General features: G+C 37.4%; 2 protein-coding genes across 5 annotated transcripts; both read right to left on the reverse strand.

The window, feature by feature from the left end:
* Positions 1 to 510: 510 nt before the first annotated feature.
* Positions 511 to 16,558, reverse strand: LOC106165614 (uncharacterized). Of its 3 annotated transcripts, none has more exons than XM_013543869.2 (6): positions 16,373 to 16,558; positions 14,571 to 14,708; positions 8,876 to 11,641; positions 1,687 to 5,496; positions 1,345 to 1,449; positions 511 to 1,076 (listed from the first exon to the last, which is right to left on the reverse strand). In XM_013543869.2, the coding sequence occupies exons 2-6, from the start codon at positions 14,689 to 14,691 to the stop codon at positions 1,033 to 1,035; spliced, it is 6,846 nt and encodes a 2,281-aa protein (XP_013399323.2). In that variant the 5' UTR covers positions 14,692 to 14,708; positions 16,373 to 16,558; the 3' UTR covers positions 511 to 1,032. The 3 variants fall into 3 exon arrangements, with proteins under 3 accessions (XP_013399323.2, XP_013399322.2, XP_013399320.2); XM_013543868.2 differs by having other exon boundaries at positions 1,345 to 1,446; positions 1,687 to 5,511; XM_013543866.2 differs by having other exon boundaries at positions 1,687 to 5,511.
* Positions 16,559 to 16,986: 428 nt separating this feature from the next.
* Positions 16,987 to 23,249, reverse strand: LOC106165642 (eukaryotic translation initiation factor 2 subunit 1). Of its 2 annotated transcripts, none has more exons than XM_013543935.2 (8): positions 23,073 to 23,249; positions 22,249 to 22,501; positions 21,938 to 22,017; positions 21,592 to 21,740; positions 21,033 to 21,139; positions 19,176 to 19,273; positions 18,636 to 18,779; positions 16,987 to 18,062 (listed from the first exon to the last, which is right to left on the reverse strand). In XM_013543935.2, the coding sequence occupies exons 2-8, from the start codon at positions 22,484 to 22,486 to the stop codon at positions 17,889 to 17,891; spliced, it is 990 nt and encodes a 329-aa protein (XP_013399389.1). In that variant the 5' UTR covers positions 22,487 to 22,501; positions 23,073 to 23,249; the 3' UTR covers positions 16,987 to 17,888. The 2 variants fall into 2 exon arrangements, with proteins under 2 accessions (XP_013399389.1, XP_013399390.1); XM_013543936.2 differs by having other exon boundaries at positions 23,081 to 23,220.
* Between the last annotated feature and the right edge of the window lie 98 nt (positions 23,250 to 23,347).

Raw genomic sequence — 23,347 nt, forward strand, 5'->3', positions numbered from 1 at the left:
GATGTCTACAGCTATATACATCAGACTTGAGCACAGGTAGATATATATGTTATATATTATATATAGATATATAGATTCTGCTGTACACCAACATTAAGTGTATAAATGCATGTACCTTTATTGGTATATTCATACTTAGCAAAGAGTCAATGCACTGAATGGTGTTTATGTTAACCTGCCACCAAAACACCATGAAATAATTACCACTACCACCTACGTGTGGCTGTCTCCTTACCAAAAAAATATGCAAAATATTGTGAAGGATACAAATGTTACTAATTTCACAGATATACATATAATAATCTATGTTATGGAACAATCTTTCAATGTACAAATGAATGTACAGAAGTATATGGCCACACCTATAAACAGTATATACATGAATGTGGTGACCATTTTGATTTATATTCCATAGACACCTTTGTACATGATTGCAACATAATGCACCAAATTTATTTGCACACTTTGCCCCTAGGGACAATATCTCGTATGTTGTAAAAAAAAAATTAATATATTTCAACAGAGTTTTTATTAAAATAAATGTCAATCTCTCAAAGTATCTGAAAAGGTGTTCTTTTGTAATTTAATAAAATAATATTCCCCAGTGGCAATAACTTCATATTTTGTCTACGGACTACGACACCAACAGTTTGACAACCAAGGCACCCACATTTTACTACAATGGTACACAGGTTTTCTATATACATTATTCTTGAACAGCAAACACGCTCCTGATAAATAACACAACATGTACCATTTACTCCTGCTGCATCTTGAAGAAAAACAAAATATTGGCAAATAGTTTGGGTTTGAAACCACACACTGATTGTTAGAAGTGCCTTGTAACAGGTCAGCTTTTCTAAAAAAAAATCCTCTCCATGGATGGATGACCAATGCTGCACACATCAACCCTGCAAAACCCTCTATATACCACTACCACTACATCATATGGCCCCAATGTAGAATGAGAAGTTTGAAGACTAGATTTGTTCATTAAGTTCCTGTGGGATTTGTCACAGAGGGCACCAAGGGTCACCTACGCCTCTTGCCGGTCAGGTGAGGGGGGTCTTGTTGATCTGTGGAATAAACATAAACCATTTATTATCATACCTTTTATGAACAAAAAAAGGGTATTAATTTTAATTCTCTGACACAGAAACATAACCAGTAGATCTTGCTCACTGATGTATTTCAAACCAAACTAACAAGTGACAATGCAGTTGACGACAACAGTTTTATGTAACACATTTACACTGAAGATACAGAATTTCCCAAAATGAAAAAAAAAAAAAAAGATTTTACTGCTCTTGTCACAGCAAAGTGGTTTAAAAAACTGTCTCTCACCTTTTGCTGATCTAGTTGATCTTGTGGTTCTCTTTTGTGCAGGTTCCAAAGATGACTCGGGTGCATTTTTCAAACCTTTATTCTTAGCACCAGGTTTTTCTTCTGCTGAAAAATTAAAATAAAAGTTTCAAGTATTTTTTCAATGTCATGTAAAGAAATGCAGTCTAAAAGCCTGACAAGCTTTTGCTTGAATAGTCTACATTTATGAAACATGGTTATTTTACCCACATGACATGACATACAAAAATAAAATAGTTCTGTACATTCACATCTGACATAAGAGGAAATCACCATTTCATACTTCTATTCAATATTTCACGAGCTAAAACTATGTTTTTTTACCTTTATTTTTTGCATTCTTTCTGCAAGGCCCCTTTTTGCCGTCCCCATTTTCTGAAATGTCCTCTTTTTTCACTTTCCCCTTCTGTAATGGTTCTGCTTCATTCTGGTTATCTGAAATAACTTGGGCTTCTTTGTGAGCTCTGCTTCTAGTTCTCGTACCCCTTGTCAACTGATCTGCTTCAGTCTTAGTGCCAATATCAACACTTTTTCCAGCAGTCCTTCCCAATTTTAATGTAGCCTTTTGGGTCTCTGCCTGAATTGGGCCATTTTTGGCTTTATTGCCACTTACTGGTTCTTTCCTGCGTGCATTCCTCCGATTTCCCATCTTTAAATCATTGAGAGAGACATTGTCATCTTCACTAGACAGAAGTTCCTCAGAAAGCACATTTTCACTGTTCTCATCTTTCATCTTTTTCATCTGATTTTGAGTCATTTCAGGAGAAGGTTCTTCACTCACCTCCAACTTTCTCTTTCCACGTAATGCCCTGACACTCTTATTGGTGCCCTCTTCTGTATTGTTCACTGGGGTGGTAGCATTTACAGTCTCTACTTTCTGTCGGCTTCTTGGAGTGGATCTCGTTACGGGTGTGGTTCTGGTAACTGGAGATTCTCTCTTGCTTGCTCTTGTTGCTCTGTGTCCATCCTTTTCAAGACTACCATTACTGTGATTTGATTCAACAGATTCTCGGTTTTTTCTCTGCATCACTCGGTCTGCTTTCGGTGTTATTTCTGCTTTTGCTTCAGAGCTTAAGTTTTCATTGATATTTTCTTGCCTTACAGAGCTCTGTTCCTCCATCTCTTTACATTCATTACTTGGGCTATGAGAACCTTCATTCTCTGGAGGATTTTCAGGTAGAACTTCTTCCGCTTGATTATTTTCAGGTTCATTTTCTTTCTTTACTTCTGAATCTAATTTATTTATTTTGGTACTAGAATTTTCTTCACAACCTTCCAGCTTCCTTTTTACACCTTTACTTGGGTCTGTCTGTTTGGCATCTGTCTGTTCTTCTTGCTTCTCACTCTCTTTGTGCTGTATTTCATTCTCTTCAGGTTCGTGACTAGTTGATTCAGAGGAGCTTAGTTCAGGTTTATGATACATGTGATCTGAAGTCTCTGTATTTACCGTATGACTAACACTCTCTTTAGAGGAAGTTTCTACTGAAAATGGTTTTACCATCTGAACTGGAGGGACTTGGACCAGTCGTCCAGGTGAGTGGCCTATAGAGGGAGGCACTCTCTGTACCTGTACAGCCTGTGTGACTGGCACTGTGTGGTGTGACTTAACGGTACCGACTAGCTGCTGAACTGGAGTAGGGCTGGGTGACTGCTGGCAATTTTGCCCTGGACTTGACTGTTGGTACTGTTCTTTGGACTGGGCAGTCAACTGTCCATGTGAGCTTGCTGTGGGGCTAAGTGGGCTTACCTGTACAGGAGAAGGTGTGGGAAATGTGGCATTAGGACTCAAGGCCCCCAATTCCAGCGGACTTCTCCTACTCTTGGGACTGTGACTCTCAGACCACCTAGCTAACATCTCCATATTTGACACACCATCCTGCTGAATTATTCTAGTTGGTACAGTCTTGGGGAGAACTAAACTAGGAGGATGTCCTAGGATGTGAGTTTGCATAGGCTGTGCTGTGGCCAGGGTAGCCAACGGTTTCACAATGGGTGTGCGCCCTTCTTCAACAGCTCCCATGGGTGGAACTAATTTTTGCACAGACTCTGTTAACCCATAGGGAAACATTGGGGCTGTGACAGTGTGTGCTTGACTCGTTAACAGTGAAGGTGCCGTATGAAGGGATTTCTGAACAAAATTAAGAAATGAAGGGTTGTGTGCAAAGGCTATACCACCTGTGTTGAGAAGACTCCTGCTGGCTAGGGGTGAAGCCTTATGTGCTGCTGGGACGGGAGCTTTAGTGAAGGCACTGCTTGTTAAGTGTGTGCTTGTGATGGACTGATGTGTTGTCACCACAGAGGTCACACTGGGGGGAGATCTACTCTGATGGGCAACTAAAGAGACAGGGGAGGATGATACTGGCAACCCATCAGTTCTGGTCACCTTTTCTTCGTGCAGTATACTGTCAATGGAGAAGGATGAAGACTTGGCTGGGTGCTGAGAGGAGCACACAGGTGGTGCTTCAGGGGGAAGCTTCATCTCTGTTGTTGACAAGGGTTCTACTTCTGGCTCTGGCAACTGGGGTTTTTCCTGGGCATCAACTTCAGCACTCTCAACGGCAGGGATCTCAAAGCTCTTCACATCAACTGGAGACTGAGTGGGAGCCAGCTGCTCTGCAACATCTTCAGTATTCTCTGTTTGGTTTGACTCAAGGGGTAAGGCTGATACTGGAGGAAAACTACACACTTCTGGACTGGGAATTTGTGCCTCTCTCCTAATTTCTGCATCTCGATCATACATAGGTTTTAAAATAGAGATTCCTTTATGGCGAAGCTTGCTGGGAGGTTTTGATGGAGAAGGGCTTGCTTCTTTTGTATTAGTGTCTGCATGACTTAAAGGTACATCCTCTTCTGTGCACAAATTTTCTTTGCTGATAATATCATTTACAGCAGAATTCATCCCACTTTCTCCAGGTGGTTGCTCTTCTTGATTACTATCAACAACATTGGTATTTTCAGAAGTTGGAATGTGTACATCTTCAGTTTCTAGAACTGACTCAGTAACAGTGTTTGTCTCTTTTTGTTCACCTTCCACAGGTATATCTTTTATCTCTGAACTATTTATTTCCTTGGTCTCAAGCTGCTGAATAGGTAAAGAAGGTTCCACTACTTCTGCTTCTGGGGTCATATCTGAAACATCTTTATCACCAGGCTCATCTTTTTGCTGACCTTCATTAATTGGCATAACATCCTCAGTGACTACAGAAGCTGGGGGATTAACAGTGTCTCCAATGTCCATAACACCTTGGTCAATATTTGGTGATGAGAGGTCAGATACATCACCATCTTTGTCCGTTTCCTCTACAACAGTTGCCTGCTCAGTCTGATATTCACTCACCGAGTCCTTCACTACAGAAATCTCTGCAGATGTATCTTCATTAGCAGATGCCATATTTTCCTCAATCCCCATGGGAATATTTTCTGTACTTTCATTAACAGGAGTTTCTGTTGCATTTACTTCAGTACTTTCAATATCTGGCTTCCCCGCACTCTCTCCTTCATCTTTCCCATCATTTCTCAACTCATCTTCATGAGCTATACTGCTGCTGTTATAATCAGTAACTTCATTTTCATTTTCGCCAATAGATGGCAGCATGGTCACCTCTTTCTCCACTATAGCTGTCTCCTTTTCTGAGTTAGTGAGCTCCCCATCTTTACAGTCTGGTATAACTGCTATCTCATCATTCCCAACAACAGGGGCATCTTCCTTGGGAATGTTAGTCTCCATTGCAGAATCACAAACGTCCAATTTTTCTTCATCATTTCCAGTATTGCTTTGTGAATCAATTGGTAAAGCACACTTCACTTCAGAGTCATTTCCAGCATCTTCTGAAATTGAATCTGTGCTCTCTGCTTCTAAAACGCTACTAGCATTGTCAGTGTGAGATGTGTGAGACGTCTCAATTGGCACATCCATAGACTCCACTAGTGGTGATGAGGTATTCAAGTTTGTTTCATTTTGCTCAGTTTTAATTTCAGCAGCTTCACATGGTAAGGGATTCTCCTCTATTTGTGGTGACTTGGTTGTTTCTACAGCAGTAGGTTGTTCTTCCATATCCATTTTGCCTTGTTCAGGAGACTTCTCCTCCATATCTTCAGATGGCACCTTGGAAATCTCTACTTTATCTTCACTCGCTGAACTTGATGGTTCTGAAAGGAAAAGGTAAAAAAATAAGAATACTGTCTGAAAATTGCTATACCAATCTTTAAAATAAGCTATATTTTGCAATAAAATCTTTCAAACTGGCAAACAATTAAGTCCAGGGCAGTTTATGGTCTGATAATAAAATTCAATACCCTAATATTACTCTGTTGAAATGATGATGACTCTAGCTGGATTTACAATAAGCATTTTATTGATCCGAAGCTACAAGTACAGGAAATAATAGGCTTACTGTGGAGGGCAAATCTAGATTGGGATGACTTCCAAATTGAATGAATGAATGAATGTATGTGAACCCTGCCAGAATCAAAAGCCTTCCTTAGAAGGTTATTTTCCCCAAAAAACTTTATTACAAAATATAACCTCAAAGTTCATTTTCCTTCCAAAGATTGTTACAATTAATAATATAGCTTCAAAGTTCATTTTCCCCCCAAATATTATAACAAATACAACCCAAATTCCCAGACCGAACCATATTTGCAAAAACGGTATTTCTTTGGTTTAGGTAATGATTAAATTAACCTGGCTTTTTGTAAGCACAGTTTGCAGTTTCAATGGCTACCAGGCCAAAGATACTTATTTTAGATCAATATACCTCGTTTTCTTGCCAAGAAAAATAAATCTTCATTAATAATATTACAAAAAATTTTAACCATGTGCAATATTTGCAGAGGTAAATATTTATGTTACTACACACAAAGTATAGAGCAGATTATAAATCAACACAGGAATAAGTGAGTTGTCTATTATCCTTCAGACAGTGCACAAGATTAATCTTGCCTTTCACATACCCTCTTTCAGTCCTCTCTTATCTATAAGCCCATGTTGTGCTTGAATGTTGAAGTTAAATCACTGAACTGACATCTTACAAAATTGCACACATACACACAAACAAGGAAAAAAGAACAAGAGCAAGGCAAAAGGAGGTAGTAAAAGGATGTTATAAATAAATCTTTTTTAACAGTTCAAACAATATTCTTAATGGTCCACTTCAGATTATGTCAACTTCCTTCAAGGCAGCTGGTACATGAACAATGCTGTGTGGTTTGTATCACCCAGTCACTGGCAACTGTTACAAAAGATTTAATGGAGTTGAAATTTTGTCTTTTGTTGAGATTCTATAGTCACCCTACCCTTTATAATGAAAACTGGGGTCATGCAAAAAAAAAAAAAAAAAAAAAAAAACAACAACAAAAAAAAAACATTATTTAATTTCCATATTTTGATTAAATCATCTTGGTTATGTAATCACAGAAACCAAAACCAACCTGTGTAGTAGCTGCACATATAACTGTACCTAGTCTATAAATATCATGCCTGTTTAAACTACATAAATTTTGCAATGTTTTTAGAGCGATAACAGTAGCTTTTAGACATCTGCATACATTTGTCACACATATTTTACAATGGGAGTTGTATGTTTTCAGACTGGACAGACTGTAAAATATTCCCAGAGACCAAAGCAGAGTCCCAGGTCGTTTGCACCTGCACTTGAGTTTGTCTACACATCACACCTACTGACAGTTACATTCTATCCATTACAATGCCTCCCTTCTCTACCTAACCTGACATGACTGCAAATCCACTAAGCAGGTAACGTCTGATTGTACAAGAACCCAAAGAAATTCCCATTTAAAAGAATAATAAGAAAAAACAATCTATATTTAGGTATCCTATTTCCCCCACCTTTTCAGGAACTGTGGGAAACACCAGTCATTTATCTTCCTTCACAAAATAAGCTGCCCCAACAGCAGTCTTTCATTATGTGCTTGGCTCTCGCCCAAACCATTAGGAAATCCAGGCACATAACCTAGTAACATAATCAGCAATATGCAACTCAATATTTCTCTGCATGCTGTCTCGCAAAACTGCTGCCATTTGCAATGCTGCTACTGTACACTAGGAATATATAATTAAAATATTGACACATTTTAGAGTGAAGAGTGAAGTGGAAATTAAATATAATCTTTTTGATTCCTAAGAAATCTTTTCCTGAAGAAGCGGAATATTTAATCAGCTACTTATCATTCTGACCTAGAGCCCAAGCTAACCAAGACAGAGATGATCTGATCAGACTTTTCTTAAGTTCCACTCGAACAAGCAAAATCCTTTCCTTTTACCTTTTGACCTTCCTAAGTTGTGTATCCCGTGCACCACCAAGAGGCCCCAGCACCAACGTGAAACTGTTGTCTACCAGTGCAGTGCCACAGTATATAGCACACATGACATTTTCATGCAGGTCATGTGACTTATCAGTATGCCAGTCTAATCCATCAAATAAGGCCAAGCCTCAGCACAGTCTCAAGAAATAGAGCTCTGATTTATGGCACTTGTCCAAAACTAAGCTCCATAAGATTTAAATCCCAGATTTTTTTTTGGAGGCATTTGATGTTTTGACAGGAAAACAAATACGGCCTGTCTCATGAAATCAGCAATGCAACTAAGATACATGTAGGTTCGAAGCGTATTCTATATATGTAGTTGAACCCAACAGGAATAACAATTATTTTTTAAAAATGAAAATTGCAAGGAGCTACTTAAAGGAAGTAAATGTGCACCTTAATAAGGAAAAAGAAAGTTTCTTATTGATAAAACTCTGAATTAAAATTACCTAACTATAAAGTTCACAGCAGATAATTCATTTTTGATTCACAAACAACCATCATTTCCATGAATACTGGTGTACCCTCATTTCTAAGCAATTGGTATATGCCGTCACACATTATTTTCATTTCCAAGCACTGAGCCTCAGTTCCAAAACGACCCTTAATTGGGACAAAACTAGCTGGAAATAATCACACAGGAAGACTGAGCTAGACTAAACCTCTCTTTTTGTATTTCTAATATGAAGCACAAGATGCAGTTTTGTTCCTGCATGCTAGTTAAAGTTTACAATTGAAGCCACTTGTAATATACACAACAGTCAATTATAACCACAGACTCAATGACACACCAAAATGTCGCATTTAGACAGACCATTTCTACACTCCGACTCTTTTTTCAACAATAAATAAATGCAAATTAGAGGTGGACCTACATTATCACTGAGACAAACAGTGACCTCTCATTGACTTCTAAAATTATCTGTCAAAATGATGAAGTGGTGATAACACCTGTTGCCTTTTTAACCTCAAATACCAAGCAACAAAAGTGAGGGTTGTGTAAGAAAAAAACTGACCAACTTTTATTTTGGAAATCCCTATAAAAAAATCTACTGCCATTAGAATCATATTTTAAAACTAAAATGATGTGGCAAGTTTTCACACATTTAAGAAACCTAGATCATCAATGACCAAATAAAACTGCCTCTTGAGATGGACAGATAACAACCTGCAACATAAGAAGACTAACCTGCTACAAACAAGGCACTCTCTTGGGTTTCTTCTGAAGTGGTAGGTAAATCCGTCACTGGAAAGGTTTCTTCTTTAGCTGTGCCAATGGGTACAGGGGATTCATCAATCACTGGCCTGATACTATCAGGTTCAACTTTTGATTCTGATTCAGTGTCATTCACCTCCTGACTTTGAGTGTCCAGTTCTACAGGAACTTCACGTGAAGTTGTCTGATCTTCACATTCCTTGAAAGTGCCACTGGCCGTGTCTACATCTATCCTTTTGGAATCTATTTCTGTATGACAGTTCATCACATTGTTGTTTTCTCCTGAGTGTGAATTGGTCAACATTTCAATTTTTTCACTTTTAAGTGGTAGAATTTCACTTGAATGAAAATTCATGCCCAACTCCTTTTTCTTTAAAATATCCAAAGATTTGGTATCTGTGAACACATCCATTGCATTTTGCACTTCAATACTTCCAAAGCCTTTCTTGTCATCCGAGAAATCAAAATGAGATTTGAGCAATGTTTTCTCCAATTTATTGTACTCTATGTCTGGTGGCTTTGGTGAAGTTGAAAGTGCATAATTTACTGTCACAATATTCACATCTCTCCTATCAGCAACAATGGTTGACTCACTGACAGGAGGATCATGCATGCTCTCCATACTACTGTGTGGACTTGAATCAGAGGAGCTGACAGAGCCAGTATGATTTGGCCTGGAGTTGGAGTGGTCATGTTGAATGTGATCATCAAACGACTGACTGCTGAGTTCAGAATCATGGTTATGATTGACAGTCAGTCCAGATGGATGATTAGGTGATTGTCGGCCCGTGTCCAGCTTGACCCCACTGCCTTCAGAATTTTCAGTTCCCACTCCACTTTCCGGAGAAACATTTCCAACAACATCATTGACAATTGTTTCTTTCAGCTTTGCTTTTACATGCTCCTCATAATTTTCTAACTTATTCACAATTGGGGTTTCAACAGTTTCTTTGGTCCTGATATCGTCTTCTTTGCTGACATTTTCTGCTGGATCGTTTTCATAGGACGATTCCTGCTGTGGAGATTCTGGATTCAGAGTCTTTTCCTCTGTGGTATTCACAGGTTGTGCACCCTCCTGTTCATTCATTACACCAGTAGACACTGAGGGGACACTGAGAGAGTCCTCCTCTCCAACTTTACGTCCTTCATTATGATCAGTCACTGAAGTTCTTTGGAGAATTTCTCCATTTGGTGCATCAGTGTCGCCCTGAGTTTTAGACACGTTTTCCTCCACAAAATCTACAGATACCCTAGCCTCTGGAATCAAGTCACTTTGTTGAGACCCAGATGATGCTTCAGACTTCGGTATTACATTCGTATTACCCGTCTTTCGTGCATTATGAGAAAATAAGTCACTAGGCCTGTTATATAGCCTTGTATCATGTGGCAACCAATTGTGTAAATGTCCAGCTGCAAAGGATCCAGCCCCTGCTGCCAACCTCTCACTAAACTGTCTTTTCTTTTCATCTATAATTAGTCCTTCCGAGTCCCTTTCAATGGGTTCTAACTGACCAGTGTATGGATTTACCATTTTTTCAGGACTGAACTCTGAAAAGACTTCAAACCTCTCTGAGGGAAAAGTTCTTTGATGAGGCACCTTGCCTAATTTTGATAATCCTGGTACTGTGACAAGCTCTGGTAATGATTGCGATGTTAGGGTTGAGGTTGATGCGGAAGTTGTAGTCCTGATGCAAGCTGAAGCTGTTGTGCTCAATGTTCCAGTGGTACTTAGAGCTGCAGGGTTCAGCTCTGCTAAAGGGTTTGGTATGCTCTCTATGCTCACTTCTCCCTGGACAGATGTGGGAGTAGCCACCTTGGCCTGGCCATCTTTGGGCTTCCTGGGACGCCGCTTTTTCTTTGGGGGAGGTTCACCAAAATGAGGGAAGGGTCCCTGCATAGGGAACTTTCCCACTGATGGCAAATGATTTGCATGACCACCAGACAGGTCCATCTGCAGAAGGTTCACCAACAGAGGACTGGATGTGGACAGGTCTGTGCTTGGCCTTGGAAGATTGTTCAGCTGATGAGGGTAGGCCATGGGCGAGGGCGGTGATCCTGGTGCCTGACTTACAGTTGTGGACAGCCGTGGTGAGCCAGCCTGTACTTGGCTGGTGGTAGGGGAAGGTAAGTTGTGACTAGTAGTTGGTGAAGTATAGCCAGTCAGGCTCCTGCCTGGAGGTGTGTTATAAAAAGGAGTATTCCTCCCAGGTGATGTGTAAGCTGGCTGACTAATGTGGTGAAATGGGATGGGATCACTGCGAGTAACAACAGTATTTGGGGACTTAAAGCCTCCTGGCTCAAATATTGAATCAAATATTGTCCCTGATGTGGAAGAAGATGCTGTTGCTGTAGCAGTTGATGTTGCTGCTGCTGCCGCTGCTGTAGATCCCTGCTGTCTCAAATATTGTGCAATGTTTTTCCTTGTAGATTCAACACCACTTGGCCCTGCTCGATTCATGGAATCAGAAGTGGCCATGTCAAACATATTGCTACTACTAGATCCAGACTGTCCAGCAGTACGAAACACCAACTGTGTCCTTTCATTGTTCTTCCCAGCTATTGTTAATGAAATGACCTCATCTCCCTCTATCTGTACAGCTAAAACCCCCAGCTCTAGCAGGGTCCTGTCTCCATGGGCTGCTAGCTGACGTAACCTGACTGCAGCTTCTTTGGGGATATTGAATGTGACCCGCACACTGTTCCATGGTTCAACCTTTTTCAAGATCAGCTTTTCTTTTTCTGAAAAACAAATTGAAAAACCTTATGAAAACATGATCAAAATAACCTCTTTTTTTTGTTGTTTTTGTTCAGAATATCTTTCTTTAAATTCTTTCTTCCATTAAAAATTAATGAGGACAACAGAGCTTAAAATACTGAATTTGCTTTGCAGTGCCTTTCAATTTATAATGTATATTTAGGTCCTGGAAACTAGTAAGTGGCAGTTTTCCTACATAACACATAGGCCTTATTTTTCTGCATTTACTTTTATAACTTCAATTTTTAAAATACTGTTTACTGTTAGGAAATGACAAATTTTTGAAAGATCTTTAAAAATCCAAGTAGGTCACACCAAATAAACAAAAGTTGAAATATACAAAACATATTTTAATGTATTTTTTATGAGTAATTTCATTATTTATGCTATTTCCTTAACAATAAATTAAATATAAAAGCATTGAATTCTGGGATTTTAAAGAAAATATCAAAGAAACAAAACATTAATTCAATAATCAGTTAATTATATAGAACATACAATTTAAAACAAATTTCAAATGCAAATGACCATTGGGAAGATAAATTGAACTGACAAAAAGCAATAAAGAAATCATAATTTATGCATATCTGCAAAATCATCTTGATTTCAAACAATGTGATGCTGGAGTATTTGCTCACATCTCCGTTCACCCACTAATATTGAAAAACTACAGATCATTTGCTGAGAACTATTTCTTTCCCTGCATTATCACTTGGCCTAGTTCTTTCTATGCAGTTGTTGACTTAACTGTAGAACTGGCATATTGCCAACTATCAAATAATTAAATTCAGAATTATTCCCAAACACCATTAACCTGCATAGACCACAGGTAACATATCTGATTAGATCAACTAATTAAAATATGACATTAATTGTGATTGATCACCATAATACAACATTACCATGGCAACCAATACCCTTTATATAAATTATTATCAATGAAGAAAAATAATACCAACTAGAGGATCAGAGAGGCGATACCGCCTCCAGATATTGTACCACCAGCTGGAGTAAGCACATTCGTATGGACCCCCCCCCCCCCTCCTAAAAGGGACACCATCACCAGTCTGGTGTTTGACAAGCTCTATAAGATGCAATCAACAAGAGTTCTCAAAATATGCAAAAAATATAACTAAAAATGATACAATCAAGCAGATTTTCAAATTGACTTGCATTTTCCTACCCTTGCTCACTACTGTATTCTCTAGACAAAAGGCCTATTGGTTTTCCTTGAAATGTGTTGTCAATGGTGCATATATGCTGACAAAAGAGAAAACCCAGGGGAAACAATGGGCACATCTCTGCTAGATTTAAAGATATGAGAGGCAAGAAAATATGCAAAGCTCAGTTCATGGTGAAAAAGTAGGTCAAAGGTCAATTTCAATATCATAGTATATGAATTTCTATTCAAGTTCAATAGCAACCATGGACATTTCTTTGCCAATTTTGCAGATTTAAAGGCCAGAAAACATGCAAAAAGCAGTTCATCATAAAAAGTAGGTCAAAGGTCAATTTCAAGGTCACAGATTGCTAGTGTATTACTTCCTATTCAAGTTCAATAGTAACTATGGACCTATCTGTCAGTTTTGAAGATAAAGGTGAACGAAAATTTGCTAAGTTCAGTTCATAGTAAAAGGAAGGTCAAAGGTCAATTTAAAGGTCACAGTAAATTGCCAGTTCATGACTTCCTATTTAAGTTCAATAGTAACTATGGACCTATCTCTGCCAGTTTTGGAGATTAAAGGGAACAAAAATTGGCAAAGTTCAATTTATGGTGAAAAGTAGGTCAAAGGTCAATTTTAAGGTCACTGATTAATTGCCAGTATGTGACTTCCTATTCAAGTTTAATAGTGACTATGGACCTATCTCTGCCAGTTTTGGAGATTAAAGGGAACAAAAATTGGCAAAGTTCAATTCATGGTGAAAAGTAGGTCAAAGGTCAATTTCAAGCTCACATCTAGATTGCAAGTAAATGACTTCCTATTCAACTTAAATAATAACTATTGACCTATCTCTGCCAGTTTTGGAGATACAAGGGACTAAATGTTACAATTCTGAGTTACAAAAATGTGCCACCACAAAGTACTTTTTAATACAGCATAACACGAAAACCGTATGAAATACAAAAAAACGGAGACCACTCTCAGTGTTGGGCTTTACATGCTCTACAAAATGCAAAAAAGAACGGGTCGCTAGCATTAACGGTTCCCGAATTAGAGACAGTTTTCATTTTCGGTATTTTATGGCCGCTACTCCTGTGAAAATGCACCGATTGACCCCAAATTCACAGAGATGAAAGATGACCCAAAGGGTAACACTTTCCAATATAATTATTGGTTAAGTCTGTGTAGTGTCTGAATAACAGTGCAAATAATATTTTTTTTCGTAAAAAATTTCATTTTTTTGAAAATTTTGGCCCGTTTGACCTTGAAATAAAGGTCAAAGGTCAAATCCAAGGGCATATTTGAAATCTACACATATGACTTTTGGAAAGCTGTCTGTAGAAAATTTTCCCATAATTCCTTCCGTAGGGTAGATAATTGGCATTGAATTTTCAAAAATTTTGACAAGGGTGCATTTCAAGGAGCGTCACGCCCAGGTCAATGTACCGACTGAGACAAAAAAACCTGGGGGTTCAAGTTGAGGTTATATGTGACCTAAATCCAAGAGATGGGGACAGGGGTCCTTGCGGTCTAGGAGGAGAAGCGGTAACGGTGACTTGTATCCGGCGCCAGTACGCGGAGCCGGCGGAGCTTACGGAGCCGGCGGAGCCGGCGGAGCCAACGGAGCCGGCGGAGCCGGCGGAGCCGGCGGAGCCGGACGAGACGGGTCGGGACTAAAACCATGAGTACCGCCAGCGTACACGCTGGTGGTACTAATAAAGCACTATTAATGTTTTTCATTGAAAATTACCTTTTAACAATAATTTTGTTAATTTCCTTTCCAGACTTTTTAGTCTAACAGGTAGGTTGGGGTCATTGAAATCTCCCTCACAGGTGAAGACAGTCTCAATATAGGTCTCTTGTGGCCCCATCTTCCAAGCACAAGATCCTGAAAGGAAAAAAGTGAGGTAGGTGTCATCTCTTCTCATGAAATCTCATATTAAAAGAAATGACATAACATAATCCATTAGTTGTGTTGGTTGTTATTTTCCAATACATACCACTATTTCATCTTAAAAACAGCTAGTAGTTACAGTGATCCGTCTCTGGTTACCCCTGAAGCTACATCCTATAACCGAGTACCAAGCACGAAAATTCATTTGAATCAATGGTATCAATGTATTATAGGCAAATACACATGTACCACTATGCCACTGAATTATTTAAGTTACCAAATATTTCTATTTAGTGGTTACTTGTATTTCAATATTCTTCACTAAAAGTTACACAGTTCAACAACATTGTTCCTCCAACAGCTGACTTGAAGTTCAGTTGCAATTCATAAAACAAATACTAGTTGTGTTAGGTGTGTCTGTCTTACACCAATACAAAAAAGTTCTTGCTAAATTATTTGATGCATAGAGGAGGGGAGCTTAAAGCTGGCAGGAAACAAGCAAAAATAAAATCTGTTGTCAGACATCTTAAGGGATGTGATGATAACACTTCCATCATATTACCTTCACTGATTACATAACATGGTGATATAACACAGAAAATAACATTTGAAATAATGAATAATGATCTTACCAAAGTTTAAAAAAATACACAATTACTGGAATGTCTCATGTAAAATGAATAGTTTCAGAAGTGTTTTTTGTTTTAATTTCTTGTAACTTGTAAGCATACACAAATTCCACAAATTAAAGCTGACCCTCACAAATGGAGGTTACATACTGTATGTCAACAGAAAATTAAACAATATACAAAATGTCAGACAGATGAGATAATAGACATTCTTAATGACAAGAATATTTAGATGTCAAATAAATCATCATAACTTTCTGTATGCATATATTAATCTACAAAAAGGCTGTTCAAAAATGTTTACAGATTTTGTGACAAACAGTGTTATCTGCATCATGACATCTTTATGACCAGCAAATCTGCAATGGTCCTAAAATTAATGAAACAATACCAGCATATGTTTGCATCTGATTTAGAAGATGTCTTAAAACTTCTTCTAAGGCCTACTTTTTCTTGAAATGCAGAAACTGTATATATTTGCTCAAGGTAAATTCGCAAAAAATCTAACAAAGAAGGCTGCTTAAGTCCTACCAAAAATTTTAAAATACCGTTTTCTGCAAATGCAATCACGTTCGGATGGAGTTGTGTGATGCATTAAACATTTCAATTTCAGAATTCACATGCAATTTTCTAATGCGCAAAAAGGACCGCTATTCTGTGTTATTTATTTTATTGATATCCATGTGACGCCAAATCGCAGTGCAAGCGATCCAGATTGCATGTTCAGAAAGAAAGGTTCGAAACTTATCGTTCGGAGACGCAGGGACTTCTTTAAAATCCAACCCACTTATACAAAATATCTAACTTGGGTATTTACGTTAAAAAATATGCAAATATATTTGTTAATTATTGTTTGTTTGGAAATTTAATAATAATTGGGGGCTGACCTGGAGATGGAGGTTCATGGCGTGGCCCTTACTTCAACTTCTTGTAATTATAATAATTGAACAGTACGACAGTGCGCCCTGCACGAGTGAGAAGAAATGACATAATTCAATTCATTCAGACTGATGACTCTTGCAGACTTACCCTTTAAAGGAATATTTCCTGGTACAAAATCCTATCTTTTATGTCTGCCATTGAACAATAACAAGTGCCGCCATTTGCAATCCACTGATGACGCATGCGTATTGGGTTTCAAGAATGACGGGAAATTTTTCATTAGCCCACCAGGTGTCGCCACATTGCTATGGTAAACAAATTTTCTTCTGGCAAGGGCGGTCATTTCTCGCAAACATGTCAGCAAATATAAGTAACCTGCAACGAGACAAAACCAATGACGCTTCTCCTCCGTAGGAAAGAGAACCTTGCATGCGTTTCCTTAATCCATGGGCATAACGTTGATTATTTACGTAAGAATAATTACTTCAACCTTGGAAATGAGCAGCAGTTGGGTTAGTTATGTGCAAAAAGTAAATAAATGCAGTAATGATCTGCATGTGGCAAGTGCAGTTTGAAAACCAATGAGAAATGACAGAAAAAAAGAATGAAAAGGAAAGTGATAAAAGAAATTAGAACAGGTGATTCCCTTCAATAGGCTACAATCATTTACCAATATAATTCCCTGGTTAGAATTACTGTTAAACTGAATTTTGATCGCAGTCTTAAGAGATTAAGATCTGACAGCAAAGAAAACTGATCCATTCACTAGCAAAAAAAGTTTTTCTTTATTATTCAATATGATAAAGGAAATTTAATATACCCCTTGTTTCCAGAAGAACATGCACAAATGCAAAATGCCTGTTTGATTTTCCATTATTTACAAGTTGGGTCAGGATAATTAATACCCATTGCCATGTGGACCCTAACACACTGTTTGACTTGTCATACCCTGCTATCAAGGAGGAGCTGAGCAAGCACAAATTTTACTTTTCTGTAGCCTTGAAAGTCTCCTAAATTCAAATTTCTGTTAAAAATACCAAATACAATTTATTTATATTTGTTCCTTTATTAACTTCAGAAAATCTTTTATATTGTTATCTTTGAATTTAACATTATAGTCTTGTACTCTCACTGGGAGAATAAAATTCTTCAGTTGATGTTGCCTCTGTAGATCATCTGGTTGGAGCAACATATTCAGCTTCTCCAACAGCATCTCAACTAACACACTCCATCAAAATAAGTTTCAAGATATTCAAAATACCTTCATTAATATCAATGCATTAAGTGACAATAATTTTCATATATGGCCTCAAGCCTCACAAATAAATACAAGACTCACTTCTTTCAACTCAAGAGTACCATTTCAAACGGCACATAAACCACATTCACTGATAAAATGGTTAGAAATATGTAACAGGGGGCTTCAGATTCAGTATTGGTTTTCTGCTTTTCCAAGCAGTTAACAGATTCTGTTTGAAATGAGTCGGGAGTGCTTAGATATATCCAATGGGCATTCCATTGAAAGTCATCCTTTTTAAATTTTAAATAAGCATCCTCATCAACATTTCCTTTATTTCCAACCCCCTCCATGCCCTCCAAAATGTCCAAATGTGCACAGCCTCTGTGAAATCCAAGTCCTCATCATCATCCTCATTCCTCAGCATCAGTCCTCCTCAGCTTCTCCTTTTTCTCCTTCCTCTTCCTCCTCCTCAGCTTTTCCCATTGTTTCATCAAAGTCATCAGCGTCATCATCACCATCCACCTCTCTGTTCATTTCCTCCAGTTTTTCCAGCTGCTTGGCAAGCTCCAGCTCATCAGTGTCTGATACAACCTTAGGCTGGAAAAGCAGGAGGGATCATTATTATAAGACAGAAATTTTGTAAACAAAAACTTAGACATCGTGCTGCTTATGGTTCTACTTATCTTTCTAAGGGGCTGTTCAAAATTAGTTAGATCCCAATAGCTACTTTGCACTTATTCTATGGGGACTCTTGTTGAATGCAATCAGTTAAACAGACCAACACGCCTCCTCTTGCAATGCTCCTCAATCCCCAATCATCCCCCTCGAGTACTCATAAAATCACCAGCTTTTCTGTATTCTACTCAATGCAAGGGGTGTTAATTTGTTAATCTCCCAGTTCCCATGAAGTTAGTGAGCACAGGCTATTGCGACCTAACTCATTCTGAAAGGCCCCTTAACATTAAGTAAAATCAAGAAAAGAACTGTCTTTTGAGATTCTGTTTGAATAATAAAGGTAGTGTAAAACAAAGATTATAATATGCCTCAAAATTGAAACAATATACTGCATTGTTATTCTTCACACAACAAGGCACACAAACTAGTATCAATGCTCTTGTTAAATGGTATTCATTATGCATGTGCTCAAACAAACAGATTTTAAAAACCTACATCCATAATAATTTTGAAGGATCCTCCCTGATCTTCTATACTGTCCTTGATCTTACTCATGGCTGCATTGAGTTTGGCCAGGCCTTCAACTCTCTCTAGTGTTGTGGTCGTCATCACATATGTTGGGGGAGCTATGAGATTGATCTGAAAGTAGAAAATGGTAAGTTACTGGGATGACTTTGTTTAACTTTAGCGACAAACTAAGGGTCAAACAACGAAAAGCAACAACTCTTAAAATGAATGATTAACCAACAAAAGTAAATCTGAGTTTAAAAGAGCAGTACATAAATAAATTGGTATGATAAAAACCTTTCAATAAAATACTGGTTGGAATTTTCCACCAACATGAAAAAAATTGACAAAGGAGGGGGGGGGGAAAGAGTGACCACTTGAAGAAAAATAAAAGAATGAAAACTTGACTTAATCAGTGCCTTGTGATATACTGCATTCAATGCTGCTTTCAACAGCAAAATATTTTCCAGGTATTACAATCTCTAATTTTAGATATTAATTAAGCCCTTTGAACCAAATGTTCCTTACTTTAATAGGCATGTCTTCTGTAGAAAGGTTTAAGCCTGCATTGAGAGCTGATTTGACTGCATCAATACCTTCATAGCCATAGCACCTGACATCAAGATCTGAAAAATAATGCAGATAAATATTAACCGTATTTTTTCTGCAAAAATAATCTTGGTGTAAATCATTTAAGATGGTAAACAGCAAACACGTTATCTTTGGCAAAGTGAGCAGGCTGATATTATAACATAATTTTAATCAAATTCCATATAATATAAATGTTCATGAACTACAAAAACGGGTGGTAAAAGTACTTTGTCATTAGATATTTGTTATAAGTAAACAGTAGATAGCATGCAACTATAATGTGAATCACACTAGTAAATTATGCTCAAGAAAACTTTTCTAGCAAATAGAAAGAATGTCAAGTGTTAACAACAGACTTTACGAAAGGCGTCGGACCGTCGGACATGCCTGGCAAATTTCGTCTCGGTCCGATAAAAAATCCTGTATCGTCGGACCTTATGTCCGGCGAGTTTTCAAACTGACTGGGAATGTGTAAATATAAGGAATACGTTTTTGTTTCTTTTCTGGACGATATGTTTTACTTCATTCGAAAAGAGAGACGGGGTGAAAATCTAGGGGAGTTCCCAGCTAATTATACATAATTTATAAACCTCAGTTTCACTCACAAATACTATTTTATGACTGGCTGAGGTTGGGGAGTTCCTGAATGATGTAATGTACAGTCTCGTTTTCATTTTCGTGATACCCTACACAACAAAATGGCCGCAACACATGTGCTCGTGCTATTTGCGTTTTTACCGACTTGATCCTCTGTTTCTTCATTATCAGTCGTACACAGTACTCCTGGATAAGCCTTTTGCTTAGAAAATGACGTTGTTGAACTTTAAACACTTCGTTGGTGTAAAGCGTGGCAAAAATGAAAACGAAGTGAAGAAGAGAAACGGAAGTTTAATAAAATTGGAAAGAAGGTAGGCCCTGGCGGACTTGTGATCTGTAGGAGAGGAAAATAGTGTGTGCCGAGTGACAGGAGTACTAAAGTTATCATTTTGATCAATAGCAACATAAATGTGACAGCTTTACTACGGGTTCTTAAATTATGGAACATATGTACGTATTTGCATGTACCGTTCATCACGAGTTGGAAAAAGTGCACATGAACTTGATGAAAGCTCACAGTTTGAGTTTCTTTTTATTAAAAAATATAATAATAAAATGAAAAAGGAACTTAGACTCGGACTGGACAGTCCCTGTCCAAGCTTCAATTGGATGAAAGAGACTGCCTTACTGTGCTGTTTCAAAATGCATATGTTATTGCCAAAAACAACGTGTGAAATGGTTATCTGATTAACAGACGTTTTTTATGGACATACATTTGATATTACTAGCTACACATTCTTCATACTTGTATTGTTTTTAGTCCTTGTGTCATTCCACAGCGTCTTTTTCATTAAATAAAAAACAACTTATTATGCAAGTAATTTTTTGCCTATTTTTTTCTTTCTTATTTTACTTTTTTACAAATAAATATATATCAAAAAATTAATATTTGATTAAATGTCAGTGATTTAAAACGTTAGAAAATACACATGAAAACATGAATAATGGTTCATATTTCTATTATTTTACTTCGGTTTGACAGATTTTGTTTCGGTCTGACAGAATTTTCAAGCTTGTCAGACCGAATGTCTGACATATTTTTTGGCCTTTCGTAAAGTCTGTAACAAGTACTCTAAAACTGTAGGCAAGCTCTCTGAGACTCTCTTATATACTGGGTCTAAGAAAACATCAACAGTTTAAAGAACGGATGTTTTTATATTCACAAATGTTATCATCATAAACTATGAAAATGCCAACCTGCTCTGATCTTGACAGCCTGCGGCGTGAGCCTTCTCTTGATGTTGGCTGCTAGAACTTTCTTTGTGTGGTCATCAATATCACACTCATCAAGGATTTCTGGGTTCCTGAAAATCATAACATTACAGAGTATGTGAAAGCTTTGCAAACGAGATGGACTATTAAAATGGTAATTTCATAAGATGTGACTCTCCATGTCAGGTCTGTGATGTAAACATTTTGTGTAGTACTTGCTTAACAGTTTTATAGCAATTTTTAATTACTGTTGATATCCTTTAACACTAGAGGGCACTTTGGTATAAAACAAAAATGGGCAAGTCAGAATTTTAATAATATTAAATGTGAGCAACACTGGAATTACTGTGTCACTTTTTTGTGAAATGGCCCAAAACTCTATCCTTTCCTTCATATAAAAATAATTACAACAGGTAAACAAACCTAGGAAATCAACTTTATCTAAATATTATCTAGTATTAAGCTTTTCAAAGATTATGAAATGAAACAGTATAATAATCAGTTGTGTTTGGTAACATGCAACCTGAGTTTTTAAACAACTTACGTAACAGCGTGTTTGAATGCCTCGTAGGAAGCACCTGTTTTTCCATATTTGTCATCAAAAAACCATGCTGTCTTTTTATACAACTCTTCCAGCTGTTCATCCGATTCATATGATAAAAGCTCACCCACATGCCTTAAGATGCTGTTGACCTTTGAAAGAGAATTTCATATTTTAATGGGCATTATAATGATACTTCTCATAGCGACAATAATAATGTCTTTAATTGTTTCTTTTCTAAATCACCTCCAATGATAAAATATCTGTTTTGATTTATATGAGGAAAATGAACATATCAAAACTATTCATTGATTTATGCCTTTTGTCAATGGTGTTAATTGTAACTTACTGTTTTAGCTTTGGCAAATTTTTCTTCACATCTCATAACTTCTTCTGTTGATACTCTTCTTTTGGAAAGATCAATATAACCTGGAATGATACATCCAAGTTTTAAGGAAAAAAAACTGAGATTTGCAATATCCGAATTTACAACAGTAATTCAAATACACAAACGACTCAGTACATAATATTGATCTTTCTTTTGGTGCTAATAATTGCTTTATTAATGTGAAATTTTCAGCAGTAGAGAATCGAAGCCAATCAAGACTGGCAGATTGGAGATTATTTTAAAAAATAGTGAAATATATCAACAAACAATACCTTTGTCTTTGTCCACCCTGATGACTACGACGCACTCATTGCGACCAATCTTGATTAATTTGTTGATGGACCTGATCCTCCTCCTAGACAGTTCACTAAGAAGTATCATACCCTCAATGTTGTTGTATTCTAGGAGATGGACATAGGCTCCCATTTCTGCTATGGACCGCACATTGACCATTACAACATCTTCCACCTCAGGAAACTTATGTGCATAAAATCGACAGAACAGCGGCATCTTGAAAAAATATACCTGAAACAGGATGAAGATCTTTTTAATTTGCGGTATTAGAATGTTTCCATCACAAAGAATACAAGAACATGTGGTGTTAATTTTGGAACATATCAAAATATCATCACTTTATTGCTTTTGAAGTGGAAGACTTAAACAAAATATAAGGTATTGATATGAACCAATGTTATTATCACTGGTAAGTAAGGATAGTAGTGCTACAATCATTGTAGTAGGCCCTTTCAAAAACACTAAAATCTGTGAACAGTTATCGGAATATTTGAATAAAGATACATGACGCCGTAACACGTAATTTAAGCGGTCAACTGTAATTCAAAACTTAAAAAGAACAAGCATTAAGGTATTTGATCGAATTTGAAATTATGAATATAACACCAACAATGACAGTCTCTGAATAACATACGGAGAATTCTAGATGCCGGAGAGGGATTTCTCAAAGTATCGCCGGCGTTAACCGTAAGAAAAATAGTAAACATTTCAATATAGATTTAAGGAACAATATTTCCAAGTAATTTTAATTATGAATGAAACCGAAGACCCGTTATGTACAAGAATGATTAAAAATACACACGTGCAAACCTGATGCAATGGCGATTACAACAGTCTTTTATGACTGTAGACGGCAGCACAAGACGGAAAATGAATTTCTTCTATCAAGAAAAGACACTCACGAGTAAACTTCTAGGCATGCGTTCTTTTTATCATGACAAAACGGTAAATTTTATTACAGCTTTAGAAATCTGCTGTCCTGATAAGCTGTGGTCAGTCAGTGAACAATGAGTATAAAATTGAACCAGTAGACTATCTTGAAAACCAATTCTGGTACCGGCAAGTGGCGCCTCATAA

Source organism: Lingula anatina, chromosome 1 (assembly GCF_051362555.1).
Source record: "Lingula anatina isolate TDL-2025a chromosome 1, LinAna3.0, whole genome shotgun sequence".
In the NCBI taxonomy this organism is placed as follows: domain Eukaryota; kingdom Metazoa; phylum Brachiopoda; class Lingulata; order Lingulida; family Lingulidae; genus Lingula; species Lingula anatina.

Bases quoted from the DNA above. Each gene is read 5' to 3' on its own strand.
- LOC106165614 (XM_013543866.2), bottom strand. From the start codon at position 14,691: ATGGGGCCACAAGAGACCTATATTGAGACTGTCTTCACCTGTGAGGGA. The intron at 1,450-1,686 runs GTAAAAAAACAT...TTAATTTTTCAG, and splicing joins AAAGAATGCAAAAAATAAAG to CAGAAGAAAAACCTGGTGCT. The intron at 1,077-1,344 runs GTGAGAGACAGT...TTTATTCCACAG, and splicing joins ATCAACTAGATCAGCAAAAG to ATCAACAAGACCCCCCTCAC.
- LOC106165642 (XM_013543935.2), bottom strand. From the start codon at position 22,486: ATGCCGCTGTTCTGTCGATTTTATGCACATAAGTTTCCTGAGGTGGAA. The intron at 18,780-19,175 runs GTAAGGAACATT...TTCTACTTTCAG, and splicing joins CAGAAGACATGCCTATTAAA to ATCAATCTCATAGCTCCCCC. The intron at 18,063-18,635 runs GTAGGTTTTTAA...CTGCTTTTCCAG, and splicing joins CCTTCAAAATTATTATGGAT to CCTAAGGTTGTATCAGACAC.